The following is a 27,488-nucleotide window of genomic DNA, read 5'->3' as shown; positions in this document are numbered from 1 at the left end:
CAAGGAATATTTTTCATTAAATTGTACCTATTAAGACATAATTTATGAGTTCGCTGGAAACTGAGTTTCACTAAGGAGCGAGAGAAAGAAATCTTTTTTTTTTTTGGTGTTCAATATTTTGTTTTCCACTTTTCTCTTTAAATGAAGGCTAGCTGACCTAAAATTGCTCTCAATGGCTTTGATTAATATATATTGAACTTTCCAAATCAAACTCGAGTTTCTCTTTTAAATAGGTGTTTAAAAGCCCCTGAAATCATGGTTGAGTGCCTTCGCACCTCTTCCCTCTCTCCTTGCTTTCCAGAAGTCTATGCAACACAAAGATGAGATGAAGGAGGGGGAGAATTTGAGAAGAAACTGGAGGCAGGGATGGGACTGAGTAGCTTAGAACACTGGTCTCCAGGAGGCTGGTGCAGTGGGAGTGGAGAGGTGTGAAGCAAGTCACGAAGGAAAAAGCCAGCCCCGTACGAGTGAGTGATTCCAGGACAAAGCAACTCATGGCTCAAAGGTGACTGCAGAATACTGAGCTTAGGCAACAGGAGCAGTGGTGGCGGCATCAACAGAAATATGCAAACGTGGTCACTACACTGGGCAATTTATGCCTGTATCTATCTTAATCATCTCAGCAAGTTTAAGGAGGAATTACTGTCAAAATCTATCTTCCATTCTTGGTAAGGAAATAGATTCAAAGGGCTTAGAGATTTGTCCAAAGCTATAGATATAGCAAGAGGCAGATCCAGGACCCAGACCCAGGTCTAATTTCCAAGCCACCGCTCTTAACCACAACTAGAGGATCTGACTTTGATGGGAAAAAATGATATATTCAGCTATGGATAGGGTGGGTATGAAGATCAAGTGGGGCCCAGCAGGCGGCCAGGAATGAGGACTTGTATGCAAGAGAGAGGTCTGAACTACCTGACAGCGCAGCCACAGGGAAGAAAGAGGTAACTCCATGAGACTGGATGCCATCTTTGCAGGAACAAGTGCTGCCAAGATAGAACCCTTAGGAGCACCCAAGGTGGGGATCTGGGAGCAGAAAGAGGAGCCATCCAAGAAGATGGAGGACAGACCAGGGAAGTAGGGAAGGAACCAGGAGAGGAGAGTCCCACAGGAAGCAGATATTCTTCTGCTTAGGAAGAACCATCAAATGCTACAGTGAGATGGCTCCATTCAACAAATATTGATTGAGGGCCTGCCTGGTGTGAGGCCCTGCTCTTAAGTCAGTCCCAGGAAGACTGCAGTTAGTGACATAGATGTAAATCCCTGCCCTCATGGAGCTTACCTTCTAGTGAGGAGAGAGAGAATAAACACTAAGAAGCAAAACGTAAGCAAGAATTGCCTCGTTAAAGTCCTTTCTCACTTGGTGTGGACCTGTCATTCATTCTGCCAGTGAATGTTTATTGAGCATCAGGAAAATGCTAGAGTAGGGGATGGGAACCTAGGGTTCTTGTCCACAGGAGTGCACAGTGCTGGCAGGGACAGGGAAAGTGGTTAGGGAAGGGGACAGGGTAATACAAGGGGCTTAATGGCTCTATAAGAAAAGGCTGATTTCAAAGTTTTTCAGGAGCACATAAAAATAGAGCAGCTCTAATTGTAAGTCAAATGCTATTAGCAGTAGCATACCATGTAAGACTTGCAGGTATATGGAGAAATGGGTCGTAGGTGCCATACTGCTTTACAGGAGTACTGGGCTTTGTGCCCAGTGCCTGGAACACACTGGGATGCCTCTGATGTCACAGCTGACAGAGACCTCATCAATCACTGGGGCTTCCAGAGTGTCCAGAGGGTTCCAAACCACTAATAGTTTAATTGAAGAGCTCCATACATACTGAAGCACTATCCACTTGATTAAGCTATCAATCCATTTAATGAAATCACTTAACAGCCACCAGAATAAATAAGTTAATGTCATAGCACACTCAAATTTACTTATATTTGATACAGTGTCTGGAACAGGATAGAAAGCCTAGAAATAAACCCACACACCTATGGTCAACTAACCTATGAAAAGGAAGCAAGAATGTATAGTGGAGAAAAAGACAGTCTCTTCAGTAAGTGGTGCTGGGAAAACTGGGCAGCTACATGTAAAAGAATGAAATTAGAACATTCTCTAACACCATACACAAAAATAAACCCAAAATGGATCAAAGACCTAAATGTAAGGCTGGACACTATAAAACTCTTAGAGGAAAACACAGGCAGAACACTCTTTGACATAAATCGTAAATCACAGCAATATCTTTTTGGATCTACCTCCTAGAGTAATGAAAATTTAAAAAAATAAACAAATGAGACCAAATTAAACTTAAAAGCTTCTGCACAGCAAAGGAAACCATGAACAAAATGAAAAGACAACCCACAGAATGGGAGAAAATATTTGCAAACAAAGCAATCGACAAGGGATTAATCTCCAAAATATACAAACGGCTCATGCAACTCTGTGTCAAAAAAAACAACCCAATCAAAAAACGAGAAGACCTAAATAGACATTTCTCCAAAGAAGACATACAGATGGCCAAAAAGCACATGAAAAGATCACTCATGTGATCACTAATTGTCAGAGAAATGCAAATCAAAACTACAGTGACATTTCACACCAGTCAGAATGGCCATCATCAAAGTGTACGAACAATAAATGCTGAAGAGAGTGTGGAGGAAAGGAAATCCTCCTATACTGTGTTGGTGGGAATGTAAATTGGTACAACAACTATAGAAAACAGTATGGACATTCCTTACAAAACTAAAAATAGGACTACCATATGACCCAGCAATCCCACTCCTGGGCATATATCTGGAGAAAACCATAATTCAAAAAGATATGTGCACCCCAGTGTTCATTGCAGCACTATTTACAACAGCCAAGACATGGAAGCAACCTAAATGTTCATCAACAGAGGAATGGATAAAGAAGGTGTGGTACATATATACAATGGAATATTACTCAGCCATAAAAAAGAATGAACCTATGCCATTTGCAGCAACATGGATGGACCTAGAGATTTTCATACTAAGTGAAGTCAGAGAAAGACAAATATATGATATCACTCATGTGGAATCTAATTTTTAAAAATGATACAGATGAACTTATTTACAAAACAGAAACAGACTTACAGATATTGAAAACTTATGGTTACCAAAAGGGAAATGTGGGCAGAAGGGATAAATCAGGATCTTGGGATGAACATACACACACTACTACATGTAAGACAGATAACCAACAAGGACCTACTATATAGCACAGGGTACTCTACTCCATATTATGTGATAACCTGTATGAGAAGAGAATCTGAAAAAGAATGAATATATGTATATATAACTGCTGTACACCTGAAATTAACACAACATTGTAAATCAACTATATTCCAATAAAATTTTTAAAAAATACTTGATCCAGTGTCTTACGTGTAAAATCAGAGTTTTGATTTGGATAATAGGGATACTAGCTATTATTTATTAAGTTCCTAACTTTGGTCCAGTTACCATGCTAAATGCTTTATATATGTGTTTTCATTTAATCCTCTTCACAGCCCTATAAGATTTGATATTGTCATCTTCATTCCCATTTTAAGGATGAAATCACAGAGGTTTAAGAGAGACTGAGTAACTTGCCCAGCAGCTGACTGGGCAGGGAACCCACAGCCTGAGCCTTCCCAACTGGACTGCACTGCCAAGTTCTCTGCAGGAGAACAGGGGAGTAAGAACAAAACTCATCTGCATAACTGAGGCTTAAATTCATTACTTTTCTGGAGCCTGTTTTTAAAATATTCTGGAAAACACCGTGGAATCTTCTTATTAGTTAGATGCAAGTCTGAAGTCCAGGTGAGGACCAGGAATTGTATTAGAACAGACGTGACACAATTTAGCAGCTCTCTATTGAGTATTTTAAAACTACAGATGTGCCATACCAGGACTCCAAAGGTATGGTTCAAATCCTGGCTGTGTGGCTTCTAGTTCTGGGCCTCAATTTTGGTGTCTCTAAAACAGGGAGATTAAACTAGGTCAGGGGGTTCTAATTTGATTTTGACCACAGAGCTCTTTTATTCAAGCAAAATCTCACTTGGAATCTAACATATAAAACACACTAAAAGCTGAGTTTGTCAGGTTGTTTTTTTGAGGGGGGAAGGTCCCCCACAGGCCAGGTCCTTGCTCACCTCCTCAGCCCTGGAGGCCCCTCCCGGAGCCCTAGCACAGAGCACGCAGTTCCAAAAAGCACAGGTGGAAAACCACTGCCTGAATCACCTCTCAAGATGCTGTGCTCCTCGCCACCCAGACGTGCACAGCGCCTGTCACATAGTAGGCACTTCATAAATATTTGTGAGGAAACAAATGAAATATTACTTTGCCTTTTCGGAAATGTGGATACGTAGTTTTCATTTCCTCTGCTGATTGACCCAGGTAGTTAAAGTGCTAAGATGGATCCTGGGGGAAACCAAATGTTACATTTATGGAAAAGCTGCTTTTAGATACTAAAGTGGCTTCCAAGTTCAGCGTGGCCGTAAGTTAAGGGTCTGTCAGCACTTCCATTATGAAAACCACTTTGTGGTTTCATAACTTAGCCGTAAAAGTTTGCTTCAGGCTATCCCTCGGCATACAAATTGAAAACCTTGCTTTAAGCCAAAATGTGGGAATTAGAATACAAACAATTTATTGGTTTCAGACGTAGTTTTGTACCCGTCTTAACCAAATAAGATTTATTATGTGGGCAATTAGAGGGAACTAAACCACTTGGTTCTTGAAGAATAAAAAAGGAGGAAAATAGCCAAACTATTTATATTTTAAAAGTTGTGCCTGGACATGATCAGTCATTCTTTTGGGTCCTATTTTTATCAATTACTTTGTCCCCTGCATTGATGAGACCTGGAGTCTATTTACACATTCTTTTTCCTTCTTTTTTTAAATAAACATTTTCTGTTAATGACATCAGAATGATAAAATAGCCTTGTTTTTACCAAAAAGCAAGCACCATAAATGAGAATAATGTCAAAAAAAAAAAAAGCTTAATCCTGCTTTTGGTAAATACTTTGAGAATGGCAAGTGGCTCACTTTAATGAACAAAAAAGACATCAGTAATGAATAAAATAGGGAAGGAGATGAGACATTGTTCCTCAATGTTAGAGCTGGTTAGAGCTGAGAAGTCACCTAGTCAACTGACTTAACAGATTGGGAAACAGAGGCCTCAGCAAAGAGAGACCAGCCTGAACACATCCTGCGACTACTAACCTCAAGGATGAGAACCAGGTCTTCTACAGCCCAGTCTGGCGATCAGCTCATCCCTGTTTCCCACCCATGTAACCATTCAAGGCCCGGAGCCTACATTTTTCTGACCTACTAATGTCTAACATGACACACACACAAATGCCCCTAGTCACATAAAAATACACCTTCCCACGCACAGCGTATGAGGCCCTTTGTGACTTTGGTTACCTCAGTCACAAGCTATGTACCATCAGTGGCCTTGTTATAAACTTGTTTTCTGTCCTGTTTGGGCCAAGCACAGTTTTGAGCACCTAGAGACAGTGGGTTGGTTACTGGGTCTCGCTGATCTGACTATGGAGAGACCCAGGTACTGGGCTTGTGAGCAGCTTAATAACACATGGCTCTGTCCTCTAGCTCAGAAATGCAACTGAACAAACCAGGTTATAGTTACTGTTTATCTGCTCATGACTGAAGCGGATCATGTATTTCTGAATCTGGTCCAATGCTTGACAACACTCTGTTACAGTACTGGGGAACAGACAGATCTTGTTCAAGGTTTAGAGCCTCCCTCCTCTGTTACTAAAGCACATCATTGAAAATGTCTGCCTGCCTGTCTGACTTCTCTTGCAGACTGCACTCTGGGGCAGGAACCCAATCTCATTCCTCTCTCTATCATCACTGTCTGGCACAGGGAAGGTACTCAACAGATATTTGTTGAATGAGCAAATGAATGAATAAATGAAGGACCAGATGCATGCATTCGCTGATAGGGCCCATCTCTCTCTGAAGTGGCTTCCCCAGGTCTCTCCTTCTCCACCCCTTGTGCCCTGCACAATCTCCCCACTCTGCAGAAGCCAGTCAGACCCTCAGCAGCCACGACTTTTCTTTGCAGAAGTACTTTAGAGAGAGTGCAATTCTGGGAATAACAGCCCAGGAAAGTATTTTCTTAAGTCAAAGGGGAATTTGAGTTGGAAAACCAGGAAATTCTTAAATACCTGGGTAGAAGATCACAGCCCACTCCAACCTCTCTGGTTTCCACTTCAGTCTTGGGCTGGGTTTCTATTAAATAGTCCAACCTGCTTTGTAGTTCATTATTCTAGAGATGAGGAAAAAAGTACTTTCAGTAAAGCAATTACGTTCCCCCACAAATACGTATGATACAATTTATATGTATTATCTGGATTTCCCCCTAGACACAGACATCTATCACAATGTATTTATTAAGCGCCTCTTACACAGTAGGAATTGAAGAAATACATTGATTGAATCCTTACAGATAAAATGGAAACAAAATATCCTACTCTATACCATTATTTGCTGCTTTTCCCCACTCAACAATTTGTTGTGACTCTTTCCATGTTTATTAGTTTTCTTTTTATGTTAACAAATTATTTTAACGGGTTCATAGCATTCCATTGTATGGATCTACATTATTTATTTAACTAGTCTCTTATTGGTGGCATTTAGATGTTTATCACTTTTTCTGCAATTATAAATAAGGTACAGCTCATGTTTTAATACTCCCTCATTAAACTATAAAATGAGTAAGTCTATTAATTTACTGGGAAATACCTCTGTAACTTAATAATTAGTATTTCATAGGTGTGGAGAATTCAGAATCTCAAACATATAAAGTAGAACAAGTTCCTTGGGATTAAAATTAGCATTCTAAATAGTTTCTTTTCAGGCCAGAGCCAAACATTACATAGGTTGATGATTAGATGCTCAGGAATTGGAAATTTGCCCCGTGGGGAAATGAAGGACAAGGGAGCAAGAGTGTTGAGGGTTTTGAAATGAAAATAGATGAAGTGTTGGACTTCCCTCGTGGCACAGTGGTTAAGAATCTGCCTGCCAATGCAGGCGACACGGGTTCGAGCCCTGGTCCGGGAAGGTCCCACATGCCACAGAGCAGCTAAGCCCGTGCACCACAACTAGTGAGCCTGCGCTCTAGAGCCTGCATGTCACAGCTGCTGAAGCCCACGCGCCTAGAGCCCGTGCTCCAAAGCAAGAGAAGCCACCACAATGAGAAGCCCGCACACCACAACAGAGAGTAGCCTCCACTCGCCGCAACTAGAGAAAAGCCCGCATGCAGCAACAAAGACCCAATGCAACCAAAAATAAGTTAATTAATTAAATTTAAAAAGATAGATGAAGTGCTGGTGCTTAAAATCCAAAGGCCAAAAAGACACATTTAAAAAAATTCAGAGATTTTTGGATTTTTTTTAAGTTATTCTATATATTTTCTGTAATACTAGACTAAATTTTCATGAGGCAGTGACCGTAACTATCTTTCTGGCTGTATTATCAGAGCATGTATGTAGCAGACGCAAGATAAATTTATTATTGAATAAATGTATATATGCTTTTAAAATGAGCATTTTATTTGCATAACTAGAAACAAATTAAGCATTTGTCTTTTCTTTTTAAGTTGGAGCTGAAGCTAAGGCACTGTATTCCAAGACACTAGACAGCACATGAAAGTTGAGAAGTTCTTTGGAAACAGAACCTCATTTGTTTTGAAAGAGCTCCTGCTCTAAATGTCTGATACCAAGGTGCAAAGCAGCAGCTCTGGTACAAACTCATGTTCTGCAGGATGTAAAGGTCTAGGAATCCCTTCCGATAAATGGGAAACAGTATAAAGGAAGAGAATGCATTCCAGGTTCCCTAGCAGCTAACAAGCCATGACAGATCTGTGGGCTCTGCATCTGTCACCTGGTGCTCAGTATGGGAGAATGGTGCTGGCTAACTGCCAGGGGTTCCTCACCATTTACACACACACACACAGCTTCACTGAAAATATTTGAACTCTTCCATTCATATGGAAAGAGAAAGGCAGAAGAGGCCTGCCTATTAACAAGCTTCAGCAATCCTACTGTTTTATCCTTTCTTAATGTAGACTTTAATCATGAGGATTTCTTAAAATGCTGGGCTGAGTTCCTATAGTTAGGGGGCATAAAAGACAAGGTTAGCAAGCGTGCCCCAACTGGTATACAGTGAATAGTGTACTGGTAGCCCCAATTCCTTTGTTCTATTCCAGAGGAACTCTATGTGTACGCATCAGCTATCCACTGAAGCACTGATACAAAAACTTATACGCTTAGAAATGTAATACTATCAGTTAAAAACAAAAAAACAATAAAACCCTGAGTATGTATCAGGTAGCATGTAAAATCAGGTAGGGGGAGGATATTGGCAGTTAAAGAAATAGGTCGTGATTTGCAGCCTTTGAGGAGCTCAGTCTTTTGCAGGTAGAGACACCTAAGCAGAAAATCACAGAACAAAGTCACAAGTCCCATGCCAGAGGGACCTAGAGAATATTATGGGGTGATTCAGAGGGGATGCCTAATTCAAAATCGGGAAAAGGACTGAATTGTCTGTGAAGATTTCCTGGAATTATGCAAGGGGAAGAGAGTAAGGGAAACAAAAGGGTAAGTAATCCAGAATTATGGAAACATACCAGATTGAGAACAGGCACCTGACTGCAGTATACAGGAGGGCAGGAGTTGGTTATAAAGGACTATGTATGCCATTACCAAGACTCTACATACAATCCTATAAGACCAAGGTCAAGATTTTATTTCAAACACTTGGGCTCTGAGTGGAAATTATACTGGAAGGAAATAAAACTATAGGCAAGGAAGATCAATCAAGGAGGTCATTGCAATTTTCCAGGTAGAGTGAGAGCTGCACTTCAAGTATATAGGAGTAAGCTCATAATGAATAGATCCTCCTTCAAAGAACAGCTATCAACCTTGGACAAAAGATAACTGCTGAGGTCTTTAAAGACTCAACAAGGATGGGCAAGTTTTAGAGGGGAGGTAAAGCTTGGAGCAAATGACAAGCACTGAATGGGTTCTCTGTGATTCATTTGTTTTTGTTTGCAGCTTTGCCCAAGGGCAGTACAGTCATGGTGCTGGCAGCACAGACACAGTAAAAATTCAATAGAAAAATCATCTTTCTGGTAGAAGAAAACCAGTAGGAGTCTACAGGATAGAAGAATAACCATGGTTACCAAGAGTAAGGGGGAAGCCAAAAAGGAAGGGTCAGAGAAGACTGAAGTTCTGAATTCTGTATATAAACTCAGTTCGAGTCTCTGGCAGACCCCTGAATCACGTATGTGTGGGGCAAAGTAAAAGAAGTATGCAGCCAAGGCGTAAAGAACTGAACTGAGATCTAAGCCATCACCCACTACATTATGGCAGGGTGCAATTGAGTCTAACCAGACTCTTTACCTTTTAAAACAATCACAAGCCTATTTTCCTTTACATCACTGATGAAGGAGAAAAAAAAAAAAAAAAAACCAGAAAGAAATAGAAAATATAAATATAAAATGGTAACTTTAGAACAGAAAAATACAATGCCTGAAATTTAAAAGTCACTAGATTGACTTAAGAAAAGAATGGATATGACAAAGGAAGGAGTCAGTAGTAAACTTGAGGACACAGAGACACATTAATAGAAATCAATCAAAATAAGATAAAGAAAATGTTGAAAATAATAAATGGAACTTCATGGAACTGTGGGACAATTTCTAAAAGCCTAACATAGAGATGCTGGAATCACAGAAGGAAAGAAGGGAGAAACTTGAGAAAAAAATATTCAAAGAAATAATGGCTAGGAAAAAAGAAAGAAAGAAAAGCACTTACATCTCCAGATACTTTTTGAGGGGGCGGGGGGAGAAAAGAAATAATGCCTGAAATTTTCCCATATTTGGTGAAAGACATAAGTATATAAATTCAAGAATCTCAGCAAACCCAGACAGAATAAATTCAAAGAGAAGCATACCTTGGCAAATCAGAGTCAAACTACTGAAAAACACAAAGAAAAACCTTGAAAGCCATCCTGTTACATATAGGGGAACGATAATTTGAATTACCAAAAGTTGCTCATCAAAAACTACAAAAGCCAAAAGGGAGTGAGTACTAAAAGAAAGAAACTGTCAAACTAGAACTCTATATATTTTAGTAATGAAGGTGAACTAGAGGCCTTACTTTAAAATAAGAAAAACTAAGTGAATTTGTCCCCAGCTGGCCTGCTCTATACAAAATGCTAAATAAAAGTTCTTCGGGCTGAAGAGAGATACTAGAAAGAAACTCAGATTTTCAGAAACGAGTAAAGAACATCAGAAATAAATACTATATGAGTAAACATAAAAGATGATTATTTTCTCTTAATTTCTCTAAAATACCTATGACTGTTAAAAACTATAACAATGTACTGTGGGTTTATAGTATATATAAGATACAATACATGAGATAACTAACAGCAGGGGAAGGGGTAGATGGACCTTATCATTAAAAGACTTCTACATTTTTCATGAAATGGTACAATATTACCTCTAAGTGAACTGTGAACACATAATGAAGTATATTGTAATACCTAGAGCAATCACTAAAATATTAAAGACACAGAAAATGCCAATAGATAAATTAAAATGGAATTCTAAAAAATACTGGAATAACCCAAAAGAATGCAAGAGAGGGGAACAAGACCAAGAAAACAAACCAGAGGGACTAAATAGAAAACAAATGATAGGGACTTCCCTTGTGACACAGTGGTTAAGAATCCACCTGCCAATGCAGGGGACAGGGGTTCGAGCCCTGGTCCGGGAAGATCCCACATGCCGCAGAGCAACTAAGCCCGTGGGCCACAACTACTGAAGCTCGTGCACCTAGAGCCCGTGCTCCGCAACAAGAGAAGCCATCGCACAGCAACAAAGACCCAACGCAGCCAAAAATAAAATAATAAAATGAAATAAAATAAAAAGTAATCAAATAATAATAATAAAATGGCAGACCTAAATAAATTGAGCTATATCAATAATAATTGTCAATGGACAGTATACTTCAATATAAGACAGAATATCAGAATATATAAAAAAAAACCAAGACCTAACTACGTATTGTCAATAGGAGATGTATTGAATATTTACCTTAAATAGAGAGACACAGATCAGTTAAAAATAAGTGGATGGAAAAAGATATACCATACAAACAGTAAACATAAGAGGGCAGAAAGGGTAATATTAATACCAGATGAAATAGACTTCAAGACAAAGAGTATGAACAAAGGTAGTGACCACCATTTCATAATAATGAGATCAATTCATCTCCAAAACACAACAATCAAAAATTATGTACCTAATAACAAAGCTTCAGGATATATGAAGTAAAAAAATAACAAAATTAAACAAAGAGACAGTCTAAAGCCATAGCAAGGAATTTTAATACCCCTCTCTCAGCAATAGAACAATTATACAAAACCCAGTAAAATCATAAATAAACATTATCAACGACCTAAATCTTATTATTTATAGAACACAAAAAAAGAGCAGAAGACTTTTTTCTCTCTTTTTTTTTTTTTTACAATATTCAACCAAGAGAAAGCATATGCTGAGCCATAAAACAATTCTCAATAAATTTAACAGAATGAAAACCATACAAAGCATCATCTAGGACCATGGCAAATTAGAAATCAAAATCAATAAGATACTTAAGAACACCTCAAATATTTGGAAGTTAAACACACTTCTAAATAATCCGTAAGTCAAAGAAGAATCTCAAAGGAAATTAGAAAACATTTTGATATGCTGAATACAGCATATCAAAACTTGTAGGTTGCAGCTGAAGCAGAGCTCAGAGGGACAGTTAGAGCTTTAAAGGCTTATATTTAAAAAGAAAGGACTAAAATCAGTGACCTAAGGTCTACCTCAAGAAGCTAGAAAAAGAAGAGCAAAGTAATACCAAAATAATTAGAAGGCAGGGAATATAAATATCAGAGCAAAACTCAATAAAACAGAAAACAGATAATAGAGAATATCAACAAAGCCAAAAGCTATTTTAATTTTTTTAAAACAACAAATTGATAACACTCTAGCTAGACTGATCAAAGAAGGGGGAAAGGGGACAAATGATCAATATCAGAAATTAAGGAGACATTAAAAGGAAACAGTTGGATAGCTATGGTGAAAAAAAGAATATCAATCCTTACTTCACACAAAACACAAAAATTAACTCCAAATGGATCTTAGATCTAAATTGAAAAGAAGATGAAAAAGCAGGTCATGATATGGGAGAAAATATTCACAGTACATATATCTGACAAAGAACTGGTATCCAGAATACATAAAGAACTCTTAGCAACTCAGTAAATAAGAAAAGTAAAAACTCAGTAAAATAATGGGCCAAAGATTTGAACAGACACTTCAAAAAAGAATATATACAAATGGCCAGTAAGCATTTAAAGCACACTCAGCATTGCTAGTGACCATGGAAATGCAAATAAAAACCACAATGAGATACCACCACACACCCTCTAGAATGGCTACATTAAAAAGACTGACAGGGCTTCCCTGGTGGCGCAGTGGTTGAGAGTCCGCCTGCCGATGCAGGGGACGCGGGTTCGTGCCCCGGTCTGGGAAGATCCCACATGCCGCGGAGGAGCTGGGCCCGTGATCCATGGCCGCTGAGCCTGCGTGTCTGGAGCCTGTGCTCCGCAACGGGAGAGGCCACAGCAGTGAGAGGCCCGCGTACCGCAAAAAAAAAAAAAGTTAAACCTATATCTACCATACATCCCAGCCATTCCATTACTAGGAATTTACCCAACAGGAATAAACCATGTGTCCACATAATGACTTGTAATGTTCACAGCAGCTTTATTCACAATCGCCCCAAACTGGAAACAACCCAAATGTGTATCAACAGGAGAATAGAGAAATAAACTGTGGAATCTTAATAAAAAATATTCTGCCACAAAAAAGAATGCATATAACATGGATATATCTCAAATCCTTATGCTGAGTGAAAGAAGCTAGCTAGACACAAAAGAACACACAACTATATGATTCCATTTATACAAAATGCAAGCAAGTCCAAAAAAGATCCTTGGTTGCCTAGGGGTGAATGGAGAGATGGACTGCAAAAGGGAAACAGAGAGGTCTTTGGGGAATGATGGAAATGTTCTATACCTTGACTGCAGTGGTGGTTTCACAGGTATATACAACTGTCAAAATTCATTAAATTATATACTTTTTAAAATTTAGGTTTAATTGACATTATTTTAGTTTCAGCTGTACAACGTAACGACTTGGTATCTGTACACACTGCAAAATGATCACCACAGTATGTCTAGTTCACATTTGTCACCGCACGCTTTAAAAAGATGCAGCTTTATTTACATGAATTAATACAAGGTTGACAAGACAGAAAAAAAGATGATGAGAGCCTGAATATGGGCACTAGGAGGAAATTAGAGAGGGACGACAGAAATACTTAAAAAAAGGACAGGCCTTGATACAGGAAAGCAAGGACACTCCACTCTGAGTCTTGCCGACTATGACTAAAGAGCAGCCTCAGCTGGCCGCCTGGCCTGTGCTGGGGAAGAGATTGCTTCCAGGACCGAGAATCAGGTTCCAGGGTTTTCCTTTCAAATACCACCACCTTGTGTTGAGCTGTGAAATACAGACCACCCGGGGGCTTGGGAGGCTGTGCGCCTTCCCGAAAAGAAGGACCTGGTATGGCACCTCTTGGCATTTTGGGGAAATTATGTCAAATGAATGGCAGCTGCCTCCTCCCCCAGCTCCCTCAGGCCCAGGGGAGGGAGCAGCCGGGGCTGTAACACATGCACTAGACAAGAATGCATGTCCAGGAAAACTCGTACATGGTGCCTGGTGCTGCCGCCCTAGCATTACACGGAAAATTCATAACTGACCCAGGAATGCACAGCAGACACACTGAGAGGTTTATGTGCAACACAACACACATTAAATGCAAGATGGACAAAACCAAGACTCCTTGAGCTGTAAGGTGAGAATTTTCAGCAGAGAAAATTGAAATGGAATCTGTTCAGATTTAGAAAGCTGATCAACCTTATGAAGATAGACACTCATAATTTTATTATAATAAAATTTTCTATATTGGAAATAGGGGATGGGATAGTTCTTCAAGAGATGAGTGAATAAAAAGTTATTTGGAAAAAAAATAGAATGGGCATATTTTCACATCAGACAGATTTTTGAATCAGTTGATGAAAACGTAGTCTGATGGGGCCAGGCTAGCACAAACTTCTAGGGATCTGATGGGGGTGGGAGTAGCAAAATAGAATGAGTTTTAGCACTGGTAAGTACAAATGATGATTTCAGGGACCAAAATCACCTACATTTTCTATTTAAAAGAAGGAGGAGGACGAGAAGGACAAAGAGGAAATACATATATCATTAACAATAAAAGGAGTTCCTGGGACCTAGCCATTGAAGAAACAGTAAAGACATGGCATTTACTGTGAGCCATGTACTTTTCTAATCACTTAGTGTTAACTAATTTAGTCTTCATAACAACTCTGTGGAGAGGACTCCCTTAGCAAACTAAGACACAGAGCAGTTAAGTAACTTGCTCCAGACCACATAACTAGTAAGTGACAGAGCCGACATTGGAACTCAGGCAGTCTAGCTCCAGAGTCTGCAGTTAGGCCCTTAACAGAGGGTAGCTACTTTATTAATAAGATGGGATATAGGAGGTTACCAGCTCTGTCCACCAAAACTTTTCAGAGATACCCGAAACACCACCACTGGCATCATTATGGTTTAAGGCAGGGGATGGAATGTCAAGGTATAAAAAGTCCTGGTTTTAGAATAGGTCAACATAATAGAAATTCTTCATGGCCAACAGAACCCTGTATTGTAAAACAAAACAATTAGATAAATTTGGAAAATGTCAGTGCAACCTCATAATCGTAAAAAGAAACATTTTCCCCAGTAATTTAGTTCCGTCAGTACTAAAATGGGCCTTAAACAACAAGGTTGTACTGTATAGCACAGGAAACTATATTCAGTATTCTGTGATAAACCATAATGGAAAAGAATATGAAAAAGAATGTATATATATGTATAACTGAGTCACTTTGCTGTACAGCAGTAATTAACACAAAACTGTAATTCAGCTATACTTTAATAAAAAATAAATTAACAAAACAAAACAAATAAAATGGGCCTAACAGTAGGCACAGCACTTTAGCCTACTACCAACACTCATGCCCAGATAGCCCGCCGTATACCTCTCCACTAAAACAACCCAGGGCTCCTCGGAGACAAGCCAATATCGTATCTAGGGACAGGACAAAAATGAGGACAATCTGAAACGCCTGTTGTTGCCATACAGCACGAATGACTCCACAAACATCAGGAACCCTGCTACACGGGTGAGGGAGGTAATGCAGAACTCTCCGCAGCTGAGCTGTGATACTCCCAATCCAAAAATGGGCAGAAGACCTAAATAGACTTTTCTCCAAAGAAGATATACAGACTGCCAACAAACACATGAAAGAAGGCTCAACATCACTAATCATTAGAGAAATGCAAATCAAAACTACAGTGAGATATCATCTCACACCAGTCAGAATGGCCATCATCAAAAAATCTACAAACAGTAAATGCTGGAGAGGGTGTGGAGAAAAGGGAACACTCTTGCACTGCTGGTGGCAATGTGAATTGGTACAGCCACTATGGAGAACAGTATGGAGGTTCCTTAAAAAACTACAAATAGAACTACCATATGACCCAGCAATCCCACTACTGGGCATATACCCTGAGAAAACCATAATTCAAAAAGAGTCATGTACCAAAATGTTCATTGCAGCTCTAGTTACAATAGCCCGGAGATGGAAACAACCTAAGTGTCCATCATCGGATGAATGGATAAAGAAGATGTGGCACATATATACAATGGAATATTACTCAGCCATAAAAAGAAACGAAATTGAGCTATTTGTTATGAGGTGGATAGACCTAGAGTCTGTCATACAGAGTGAAGTAAGTCAGAAAGAGAAAGACAAATACCGTATGCTAACATATATATGGAATTTAAGAAAAAAATGTCATGAAGAACCTAGGGGTAAGACAGGAATAAAGACACAGACCTACTAGAGAATGGACTTGAGGATATGGGGAGGGGGAAGGGTAAGCTGTGACAAAGCGACAGAGAGGCATGGACATATATACACTACCAAACGTAAGGTAGATAGCTAGTGGGAAGCAGCCGCATAGCACAGGGAGATCAGCTCGGTGCTTTGTGACCGCCTGGAGAGGTGGGATAGGGAGGGTTGGAGGGAGGGAGACGCAAGAGGGAAGAGATATGGGAACATATGTATATGTATAACTGATTCACTTTGTTATAAAGCAGAAACTAACACACCATTGTAAAGCAATTATACTCCAATAAAGATAAAAAAAAAAACTAGGAGGAGAAGGAAAAAATTATTGTGGGAGCAAGGTGAGTCTGAGAAATGCCTTGTGTTCATGATGTCACTCAAAAGGAAAGTTAATATAAAGTGTAGAGAAAGATAACAAAGATGACAATATGTTACAACTTGTCATCAACTTTTAAAAGTAGGAAGCATTAATATATAAGATGATGTAGTTTCTTTTATAGAGTGTTAATTACATGTTTGTTTATAAGATTTCTGTGTTGAGTAGTAAAGAATAACAAAAGGAACTTTAAGTCAGGTCGTCCCAGGACTTGAGGGCCCTTGGAAGGGCTGCTTGGCATTGGTGGTCATACAACAAGAAGGTGGAAAGAGGGGCAGACATTCACTGGCATCAGTGGTCACACACAGTTAGCAAGGAGTCAGTCAGCAGTGTGTTTGTAACATCATAAACTACTCACACAGCCTGAAGAGGAAAACCAAGTACCCAAACTCAACCTCATCTCCTAGGAGGTGAAATCTCTACCTAGTCTGACAAAGAACGGGAAAATATTAATAAGGAATGCATACTTTTTAATAGTGCTAAAGATAGGTCAATGCTTCCCAATGATCAGGGGTCCTGAGTTTGAATCACCTTGAAGCTACCTAGTCCTACATTGTAAAGCAAGAATTGTGTCCGTCCAAGAATTGGCATCCTCTAGCCTTAGCTATTCGGAGAAGGTATTCCATGTCCTTTGAATCTAAAAGATCACTGCATTTGTCTGGAAAGTGTCAAAATGATGTTAACTAAGGGAAATTGGCCTTCGGAAGATACTAAAAACCAAGAACACAAACAATGAAGAAATAAATTAAACCCAAGATACTTAATATTTTAGAATAAGTTAAAGTGTAAATGTATTATCAAATCTTGACATTTTGTCTACGTTTTATCTGCTGTTTAAGGTGGATGATCAAAAGGAATTAGTCATTCTAAATTTGTAGTAGAATTTAAATAGTCTAATCAACCAAATTTATAATCAATATTTAAATGCTCAAGGAATGATGGTTTTCAAACCATTTTTGAATGGCTTATTGGATATACATAGCAGACACAGCCAGACGCACCCATATGCTCTGGACACTCACCATTTCCTGGCATGCCACTTGTGACTCTTTCCCTGGGGCTTCCTCTGCCCCCTGGAGCCCAGTTGGCTCTGCCCAGAGCAGGCCAGAATTGCCACACACCCCCAGGAGCCGCCCTCACCAGCTACTGATGGGAGTTAATGGATAAATGCCCTAGCTTTCTGACCTTTTGGTAAGGGTAACTCAGAGGCCAGTGCACATCATCTTCCAGAGATGCCCAGGTTAAGGGAGCAGCAGCTTTCCACAGTGGTAACCTCTGTAAGGCACCCATTATTGGCCTTCGACCTTTCCCTGACTCATTTCTCCCCTCTCCCACTGGGGCTTCCTGGGATCACCTCCCAAATAAACTAGTGGACTCATATCCACATCTCGGAGTCTGGGCAACCTAAACTAAGAAAAGAAAGGAATTTAATAAGATTAAACAAAGCACACGTATGTGTAAGGAAGGCTCTTCTCAATGCAGAGTACCCCTTGGACATTTCCTAATCTCCCAGGAGGCCTGAGTAGCACAGCCAGGGGAAGGGGAGAGGGGTGGGCACTGTCTTGGGTAACCTGCTGCCTCTCCTGTTGGCGTCTCTTTTCTCCCTCCTGGAACCAGACTCTCTTGGGACCCATGACTTTCACCAGGACACTCACTCTCTGACTCTCACTGGGAAAGTATGATTCCTCCCACAGAGAGCTGTGATTTCAGAGGGCAGTCTTAGAAACAGAAATGTCCATTCATAAAGCTGGAGGTGGACTCAGTGACTGCAGAGGGGAAAACAGTGGGACAAGACAAGTGTCCACTTACTCAGCTGTCAGGACACTGAGATTCCTGGGCTTTGAGTCTGCTGCCAGGACCCCATGGGCCACGAGGGACTTCTGCTTACGACTTTTATAGGCAGCCCCACCACCACACAGAGTAAAGAATGACACTGCTCCCCATCCCTACAAACGTGGTGGTTAAGAGCTCAGGCTTACCCATTTCTAACAGTCACCTTGGGCAGATTCCTTAACATCCCTGAACCTCAGTTTCTCCAGCTACAAAATGGAGGAAACATAATCTAACTCATAGGGCATCGCTCTTAATAAAGAGAAAATGATGGGGTGCTTAGGCACGTCAGGCACTTTGTATGCACTCTCATCGCACGAACACACAGGCAGGTACAGTTTTCATCCTCAATTTCTAATTCTAAGAAACTTACCTAGGGTCAGCCAGCTAATAAGCAGATCTAGCATTCAAATTTGGGCAAGTCTGATTCCACTCTTAACCTCTAGGTTATACAAAAGATATGCAAAGTAAAAGTGCCCAACACACACTAGGAGCTTAATGACTGTCATTACTTTCCTGTCTTCTTATTTTATTATTCTCTCCTGGGCTGTCTCTCACCCGGGAGGGACTACAAGCGGGGCACAGACAAGGAGAGATTCACGGAGGCTCAAAAGGAAGAGGCTCAATGCCAAGTTCTTAATAAATAGTCTTCAGAGAAAACAGAAGGCTTCCCCTTCTAGTAACACCGAAGCTTTTAAGGTTCTTCCAACTTCATAATTTCCTTCCCTAGAACCTCCACAAAATCCCCAAAATGCCTTTCAAAAGACCAGAAAGTCAGGAATACTAAATATCTTAAAAGTTCCAGGTGAAATTAAGTCACCTGGAATGAGGAGTCCGTCTCTCAGCCTGGCTCTGGTATTAAGTTGTGTGACCTTGAGAAAAGCCACCTGCCTTCTCTGTGCCTTTTTTCTTTTTCTTTTTTTTGGTTAACATGGAGATAATAATCCTTGTCTTGCCTTGCTTAAAGTTGTTGAGAGGATCATTGAGAAATGTATGTGAAAATACTTGGCAAATTATAACATACAACACAGATGTGGGGAGTTATCAGTGTTCATCAACAGCTTATCAGACTTGCTAAGAAAATTCCTGAATAAGAAAAATGGGAGCCAAAAAGCAGAGGTGAGCAGCAAGGGGGAATGAGGAGAGTCAGATGGTAAAGAAAAACTAGCTGTCAGAACCTCATTTTCAGTGTTGGCAGTTAACCTTCAATCAATTTTATAAGGCCAGGAAATAGCCATATTTTTAATTAAGTGTCGGTGGTAGGCTCAGCAACATAAAATTTAATGATAGGGAAGACCCCAGCTTAAAGAAACACAGCTTCTTACCTCTCCTTCTAAGAACGATATCTTTTCTAAAAGCTGCAATATTAAGAGCTGTTTCTGCTGCACCTTTTTCTTTAGTGATTCAATCTAGAAAGAAACAAATTGGAAATTGTTATCAAAAATGCAGAATTTGTACAAGTTAATCAACTGGAAGAGAAGCCTTTGGTTTTCATTCAAATAGAAACTACACATTGGTTCTTTTATGTTCCGTGGAACAGTATGAACATGAGGTGCTTCACGGAGGCAGAGCGGGGGGGTTCTGTGCCCAGGTATGCTTGGGACATCATACGTGGTTGTGGAGTTGTTTCATTAGGTCTGTTTAGCCTAACATTTCTGCACTGATTTTGCCGTGTAACCCTTCGTAATATCCCACCAATGCTTTGGGAAATGCAGACATAACTCTACATAAAAATTATTTCACTTGAATTTATGCAGCAGCCTGCATTTCATACATTCTGCTCTGTTGTTCCTGTTCGTATATTCATATTTGTTCAACCACGTGTCAAAAGTTTTGCTCTGGGAAAAAGGTCACTGTCACTGAAAGTAATAATGAAATTCAGAGGACTGAGGACTCACGTGGCCTGGGTTAAGCAGGGAAGGCTTCTGAAAGACAGAGACTTGAGCTGCGTTTTCACCTTTGTTTTTATACTATATCTATCTTGGACTACTCTAACTTTGTTTTTCACTCACATATCATGTCTCCACAGACACATCGTAGGTTCCCTAAAAGCAGGAACCAGGGTGCTCTCTACCAGGCCATGTCTTGGGCAATAGTGGGAACAGTGTGTAGGTTCGATAAATAACATGTGATTTTGAAGAATGCACTAATTTTCCAACAACCTTTCATATGACATTTGAGCACTGCAAAATCTTTTTTAAAAAATCCCTCTCTGTGCAAAATGACACAATTCGTATAGAAGGGACTCTAGCAAATAACTAAAAGAAGTACAAGTAGGGACTTCCCTGGTGGCACAGTGGTTAAGAATCTGCCTGCCAACGCAGGGAACATGGGTTCCAGCCCTGGTCCGGGAAGATCCCACATGCCGCAGAGCAACTAAGCCCGTGCACCACAACTACTGAGCCCGCGTGCCTAGAGCCCGTGCTCTGCAACCAGAGAAGCCACTGCAGTGAGAAGCCCACGCACCACAACGAAGAGTAGCCCCCGCTCACTGCAACTAGAAAAAGCCCATGTGCAGCAACGGAGACCTAACGGCAGCCAAAAATTAATTAATTAATTTCTTTAAAAAAGAAGTATACAATTACATTTAACCTTTGACCCAGCAACTCCACTTCTAGGAATAGATCCCAAAGAATCATTAGCCAAAATATGAAATGACTTGGACACAGGATTTTTGTTTTTAGAAAACACACACACAAAAACAGAACTCCATCAATAAGTGCCTGATAAATAAATTATGGTTCATCTTAACAATGGATGCCTATGCAACCTTCAAGAAAAAATGAAGATCTCTAAAACCCTGATACGATATATTGTAAGGAGTAGATGGTATGCTGGCTTTGGTGTAAAACTGGTGAAGACATATGAATGAATATATATTTGCAAAATGAAACACTGCAAAGATCAAACAAATCTTAATATTTACCAACAGGGAGAGGGAGGAAATTAGATGGAGGAGACAGAACAGAACAAAGACTTTTGTGATAATACCTTGTTACATAAGTTCAATTTTGAAAGCACATTTTACAGATTCAAAAAATAAAAACCAAAAAGGGGAAAAAAGTGAATCCTAAAATTTGAAAAGAAACAGAACAGAAAGAACTTAACCATATATCAGATTGGTTAAACGAATTAATTCAAGTGTTGTTAGGACAAGGTAATTTGACTGGATGTTTTTAGTGGAATGTGTTCTAAAGATAAACAGTTGCACTCACTGGGAAAATTTTAGTAGTAATATGGGTATTATATTTTTAAACTATTTGATAGACTGTAGTATAATAACATTTGGAACCAAGATTTTTAGTGTAAGAAAAAGAAATACAAGTACAAAATCAAAGAAAAAAATAGTTTTGTTAGATTTGAAATGAAAGTGTCAGTATGAATTCATAATCTGTTATTTTTTAAAAAATATACTAGATGAGCCTAAGACACCTTATTCTACCTGAAAACAAGGACATGAAGGGTCTCCCTTGGGGCAAAGATGGAACAACGTGAGCATCAAAAAGAATAATGAGTAAAACACATGGAATATATATTTTTTAAAACCCTGAGTATTATTCTTAAAAAAGAAAAACAAAGCAGCAATAACAACTCCTCAGAAATGACAGTGGAACCAACTCCTTACTTAGAAGCTTGGCAATTTGGATAAAAGAAAAAAGCATTTATCCTGCCTTACTTGTACAAACTGCATGTTGAGATTACTAAAAAAGTCCCAGTTTATGAAGAAAGAAGTTTTACTCTGCAGAAGAATTCCAGTTAATAAGTGGGGAAGGAATGAGAGAATTCAAAAATCACCATTGTGCGATCCCCTAGGAAATAACTGACTCAAGCAAGCTTCACGGACAGATGAAACAGTGAGGGGCAAAGCCAGCGAGGGACTTTACGACTTTGTTGTGGGCTGTCACCACCTGATCCACAATCAGCCTTAGCATCACCCAAAGTGGGATCACCAGACATTGTGTGCCCCCAGAGCAGTATGAAATGAATCACACAGCACCACCCTTGAAGTATTCTTGCCTCCCCGGACAAAACAAAGTTGAAACGGAATCTAATTGCACTATTAAGGAAACAAAAAGTCAAATTCAGAATGCGGGAACGTTTATAGGACAACTGACTTAGTTCCTGCAATAAGTCACTGGCTGGGGGTAAATTTGAGGTGGGGGTACCGGGGGAGTAAACAGAGCATATGCTCTAGATTAAAGGTTTTCAGAAACCTAACAACCAAATACAGTGGACCTCTCTGTATGCTGACTGGAACAAAATATCAGTTAAGAGACAATTTTAAAGACATGTTGGAAAATGTTATTACAGACTAGTAGTAAGTGGGACCAAGGAATTATCATTAATTTTGTTAGGTGTGGCAATAAGCATTATGATTATAGAAGAAAAAGTCCACGTTTTATTGATGCTTAATGAAGTATACAGGAAACATGCAGAATGTCTGGGATTTGCTTTAAAATAACTGCACAAAGGAAAAAATAAAAGGAAAAGAAGGTGTAGATAAGGCAGATGTGGCCAAATGTTGCTGCTTGTTGAATCTAAGTAATGATTCATCATTACGCCCTTTGTTCTGAGAGAATGTGACATTTTCATGATAAAATATTTTAAATTCCACCTGGTGTCAAAAAATATAATTCTCCGACATGAAAAGCAAACCATATGAAATAGAATACAATAAACATACTTAAGAAGAAAATTGATAATTATTTTTTAAATTAACAATTAAAAACAGTCACTAGTTATCCTTTCGTACCTATTAAATTTGCCCCAAACTACTGACTGAAGAAATCAGTGTTGGAAGGGCTGGGCGGGATAGCTACTCTCATGTGTTGCAGGTGGTGCTGTAAATTAGAATGACCCTTTGGGCAATGTAGCAATAAATATGAAGAGCCATAAAGCTGTTCATACCCTTTGACCTACTAATCCCACTCCTGGGAATTTATCCTAAGGATATAATTCAGATGTAGGAAGAAAGCTATATATACAAAGATGTTCTTGCTCCAATTATTTATAATAGAGAGAAAATGGAAATAACCTTAATGTCCAGCACTAAAGGAATGGGTGATAAATTATGGAATATCACTTGGATGGAATACATTACACAAACACTAAAAACAAATATATTACAAAATGGAAAAGTGTTTACAAAAAGCCTCCAGGGATAGAAAAACAAGAGTTTACAATGATGAAAGTAAAAGCTGGAAGAAAAGTTAGATAAACAAAATAGTTCCGGGGTTGGGGTAGGATTATGAGCAAAACAAAAGTTTGTTTTGTTTAAATTTCCTTCATTTTTGTAGGAATAATTTGCAAAAATCATCCTTACAGTGTCCCTTTTTCATTCCTTCTTATAGTGTTAGAAATTTTTAAAGCTTTTAAAATCTTTAAATGATAGGTAAAGTGTGTACTGAAATGAACTAAAATATTCCAAGAAGGTCAGGGGTAGTACTTCATCAAATAACACAAAAAGTGACTTCACGCACACTAGTTTCACTATCTCTGAAGTAATCAGAGTGCTTTGTGAGTCAAGAGAAGCAAGAGGTGTGGGTTAAGGGCACCCTAATGAACAGCTCACAGGAGGAGACCAAGATGATTCTGCTCACCTTTGTCCCTAGATTTTAGTTTTAAAAAGAAATAATGCAAAGCAGAGATATCATCTGGAGAGACAGCTGAGGGGAGAACTCTGGGCTAATGCTAGCGTGAGGAGGCATCTCATTCTGGAGAAAAAGAATAGGTCGAGGGAAGGATGTAGGGGATCTGAAGCTTCTGACAAGGATCGCATTTTTCAGCAACTGATGCTTCAAAAAGCGATTGTGCTTTTGCACTAAAAATGAATGCTGTGCACACTCATTTGCTTTCATCCTTGAGCATTTCTCATAGAAGCATCTTGTACAGTACATTCTGTGGCCAGAGCTGACTTGCTCGGATTAGAGAAAAAGGATGCTTAGGTTGGCAGTCAGTTCATGGCTGGCCCCTGATGCCCTAGAAGGGGTGCCAACTTTGAACCCCAAGTTACTCCCCCCTGAGGTCTGCTCCTGGAGCACATCCCATGCCTTCTCCCAAGCGCGACACCCAGTTTCTAAAATAAGCAGGCTCTCACGCCTCCGGGTTTGCTAATATTCTAAGTATTGTCTGACTCCCAAGCCTTTGGTTCTTTTCCACAATATCTAAATCACATTTGTGTGGAAAATGCTGTTATTTCTGACTGCCAACTTCAAAGAGCCTTGAAATATCGTCTCCTATAGCACCTAGCATGATAAACACTCAAAAATTAGCTACTACTATGTTATTACTGGTATTTCTCCCTCCCTAGACTGTCAGCTTGAGAATAAAGACCTTGATCATCTTCATATTCTCAGACATTGAATGGACGAATCAAAGAATCCGTCCATCCATTATCTCTAAACAATCCACCCCTTAGACTCCAGGGGCATATTTGTCTGGAACAGACTCTTGGAGGCCTAGATGAACCAATACAGACTTGCTAAACACATAACCTCCAAAGCAACTCCCAAAATCGGGGGCACCCAAAATCCAAGGAAGTATGCAGCCGGTATGCAAGTAAAATCCATTTGGCACCTTTGCTCTCGCTTTTTTTTTTTTTTTTTTTTGACATCATGTTGGAGTATAACTGCTTTACAATGGTGTGTTAGTTTCTGCTTTATAACAAAGTGAATCCGTTATACATATACAAATGTTCCCATATCTCTTCCCTCTTGTGTCTCCCTCCCTCCCACCCTCCCTATCCCACCCCTCTAGGTGGTCACAAACCACCTAGCTGATCTCCCTGTGCTATGCGGCTGCTTCCCACTAGCTATCTATTTTACGTTTGGTAGTGTATATATGTCCATGCCACTCTCTCACTTCGTCCCAGCTTACCCTTCCCCCTCCCCATATCCTCAAGTCCATGCTCTATGTAAGTTTGTAAATTTGACCTTCAAGAGGTTTATGTACACTTCAAGAATCTGCATTTAACTCTAGCTGTCACCAGGTGGTGTTAAATGACCCAAGTTACCAGGCTGAAGTCAAGGCATTAAGAAATGAGAACTTAGATGAGGTCTGGAAAATGTAGTTACCCAAGAATGTAATCTTCTTGTAACAGTTAAATTTAAATATCAAACAGTAAACCCCCGTAGAGAACAAAGGGAAGAAACACATCTTGGTAAAATCTAGAACCTTTTAACCGATGTTAACTCATTGAACTGATGTCTAATTTTGTCTTCGTTAGCATGATTTTTTTTTTGTAATTCAAACTGTGTATATGTCTTACAGCCTAACTGATAACGCAGGATGCTAGGTTTCTAAGACTACAGGCCAGATTGATATTTAAGGTGGGCGGTGGGGGGGTCATCTGGTTTCTTAAAACTGGAACCGGCTTTTCTTCACGTCAGCCACAACTGAGTTACCTGCATAGATGGTTCGAGCTAAGCGATCCCTTCTTAACCAGACCCACACACTGGAGTCACCTGGATGGAGTCATCGACTTCTAGGCTCTACCCCAGAGATGCTGCATATATCACCCTCTTACTTAAAAACCCTCCCAAGCTTCTGGAGGGGGATAAATTAGGAGTTTGGGGTTCACATATACACACTACTATATATAAAAGAGATAACCAACAAGGACCTACTGTATAGCACAGGGAACTATACTCAATATCTTGTAATAACCTATAATGGAAAATAATCGATTATATATAACCAAATCACTTTGCTGTACACCTGAACCTAACACAACATTGTAAATCAACTATACTTCAATAAAAGAAAAAAGTACAAACAAAACAAAACAACCCTCCCAAGCTTCTAATGTTCCAACTCCCTAGCGTGGACATGAGGCACCTCTGCCGTGGTCCCAATTTATCTCCCCAGTTTCATTTCGTGCCTGCTCTGTCCCACAATGAACCCTACTTACAAGCCACTCCATACTCAGCGTGCTGTGGACATACGATGGTCCTGCTACCAGGCCTCTGCACAGGCTGGTGCCTTCACCAGGCATGCCCTCCCACCCTCCATTCCTTTTTCCACCAGGAAATCTTCTGTCAGGAAGTACTCAACAGTCACCTCCCAGGCCAGCTCTTCCCAAGTCCTCCAGGCTGGCTTTGTGTCTCTCTCCTCTGTTCCATTTCAGCCCTTCGCGCAAACCCCTAGTAGAACCCATCATTGTCACTACCACTCTTTGTTTACATCTTTCCCTTGCACCAGACAGCAAACCCACATGGAACAGATGTTTAGTGCATCAATTATCTTATATGAAAGAGCAGTCCTCTTAGGAGGTGAAATCACCCCTATCAATCCACACATTTTTATAAACTTCTTTGGAAACAGATTCCTATAGTGAAAGGATCCCTCCCAATTTCTTTCAAAAAGACCTTGTATGTCAACCAGACCAAAATGAAATTGTACAAAAATTTAGTAAGGTCCTGTTATGGAGTCACAGCAACCCAGGAGGTTGCAAGGCTTTTCAGCTTCCTGGAATTTTTTTCCATTGGTGACAGACATGTAGGGTCATTTCATGTTAGATGTCAGAATGTGATACAGCCCTATAATTAGAAGGATGTGAATAGTACCCAATTGTGCAAAGACTCATGAAACACAACTCAATATTGAGGTTGGGGATGTGGAGAGAAATGAATGAATATAAGAAATGCAGCAGCAAATAAGTATTAAATACTACATAGCACTTGATATGGTTTTTTTTAAGAAATTGTGCTTTGGGGTGTTTTCTCTTACCAGCTGGCAAATGATGATATACATGTATCTGAAAATGCCTTATGTAAAACAGGAGACACAATGGAACAGGGCATGATATTAGAAGGTATGTTACAACTGATGATCACATTGAATTAAATTGTTTAAAATCTTGTAAGGAAAAGGGAATTCAATTTTTAAATCCAAACTAAGTTTATGTTCATTTTCTTTGAAATCTGTTTTATTTTGTTTTCATTCTAATTTTAAGAATAACCAATTAAAGTCCACAGGTACTTTTATTCAAAATCAGAGTGTGTGTGTATGTGCCTATCATGAAACTCGACACATTAATAAGGTTTCCAAACCTCTGTCACCAACACCCCACTTTCTTACTCCTACTAATGGGCCCTCATTTAAAAACACTTTCTACTTTAAACTGCATTGATAAAGAAATAATTCATTTTCCCATTGAAAATGTACC

The 27,488-nt window shown here is 39.6% G+C and overlaps 1 protein-coding gene across 1 annotated transcript in view; it reads right to left on the bottom strand.

The window, feature by feature from the left end:
• The window catches only part of MYZAP (myocardial zonula adherens protein), a gene marked incomplete at its 5' end in the record, with an annotated part of 100,595 nt that overhangs the window by 11,919 nt on the left and 61,188 nt on the right, over positions 1–27,488 (bottom strand). The window contains 2 exons of the mRNA XM_082649406.1: positions 6,189–6,289; positions 19,648–19,731. Of these exons, the coding sequence (XP_082505532.1) occupies positions 6,189–6,289; positions 19,648–19,731 (185 nt within the window). The remainder of the gene's footprint in view (positions 1–6,188; positions 6,290–19,647; positions 19,732–27,488) is intronic.

The sequence above is a fragment of the Grampus griseus genome (assembly GCF_964374135.1).
Source record: "Grampus griseus genome assembly, chromosome: 2".
Classification (NCBI taxonomy): domain Eukaryota; kingdom Metazoa; phylum Chordata; class Mammalia; order Artiodactyla; family Delphinidae; genus Grampus; species Grampus griseus.
The sequence above is the reverse complement of the archived record's forward strand: the minus strand, read 5'-3'. Positions and strand labels throughout refer to the sequence as shown.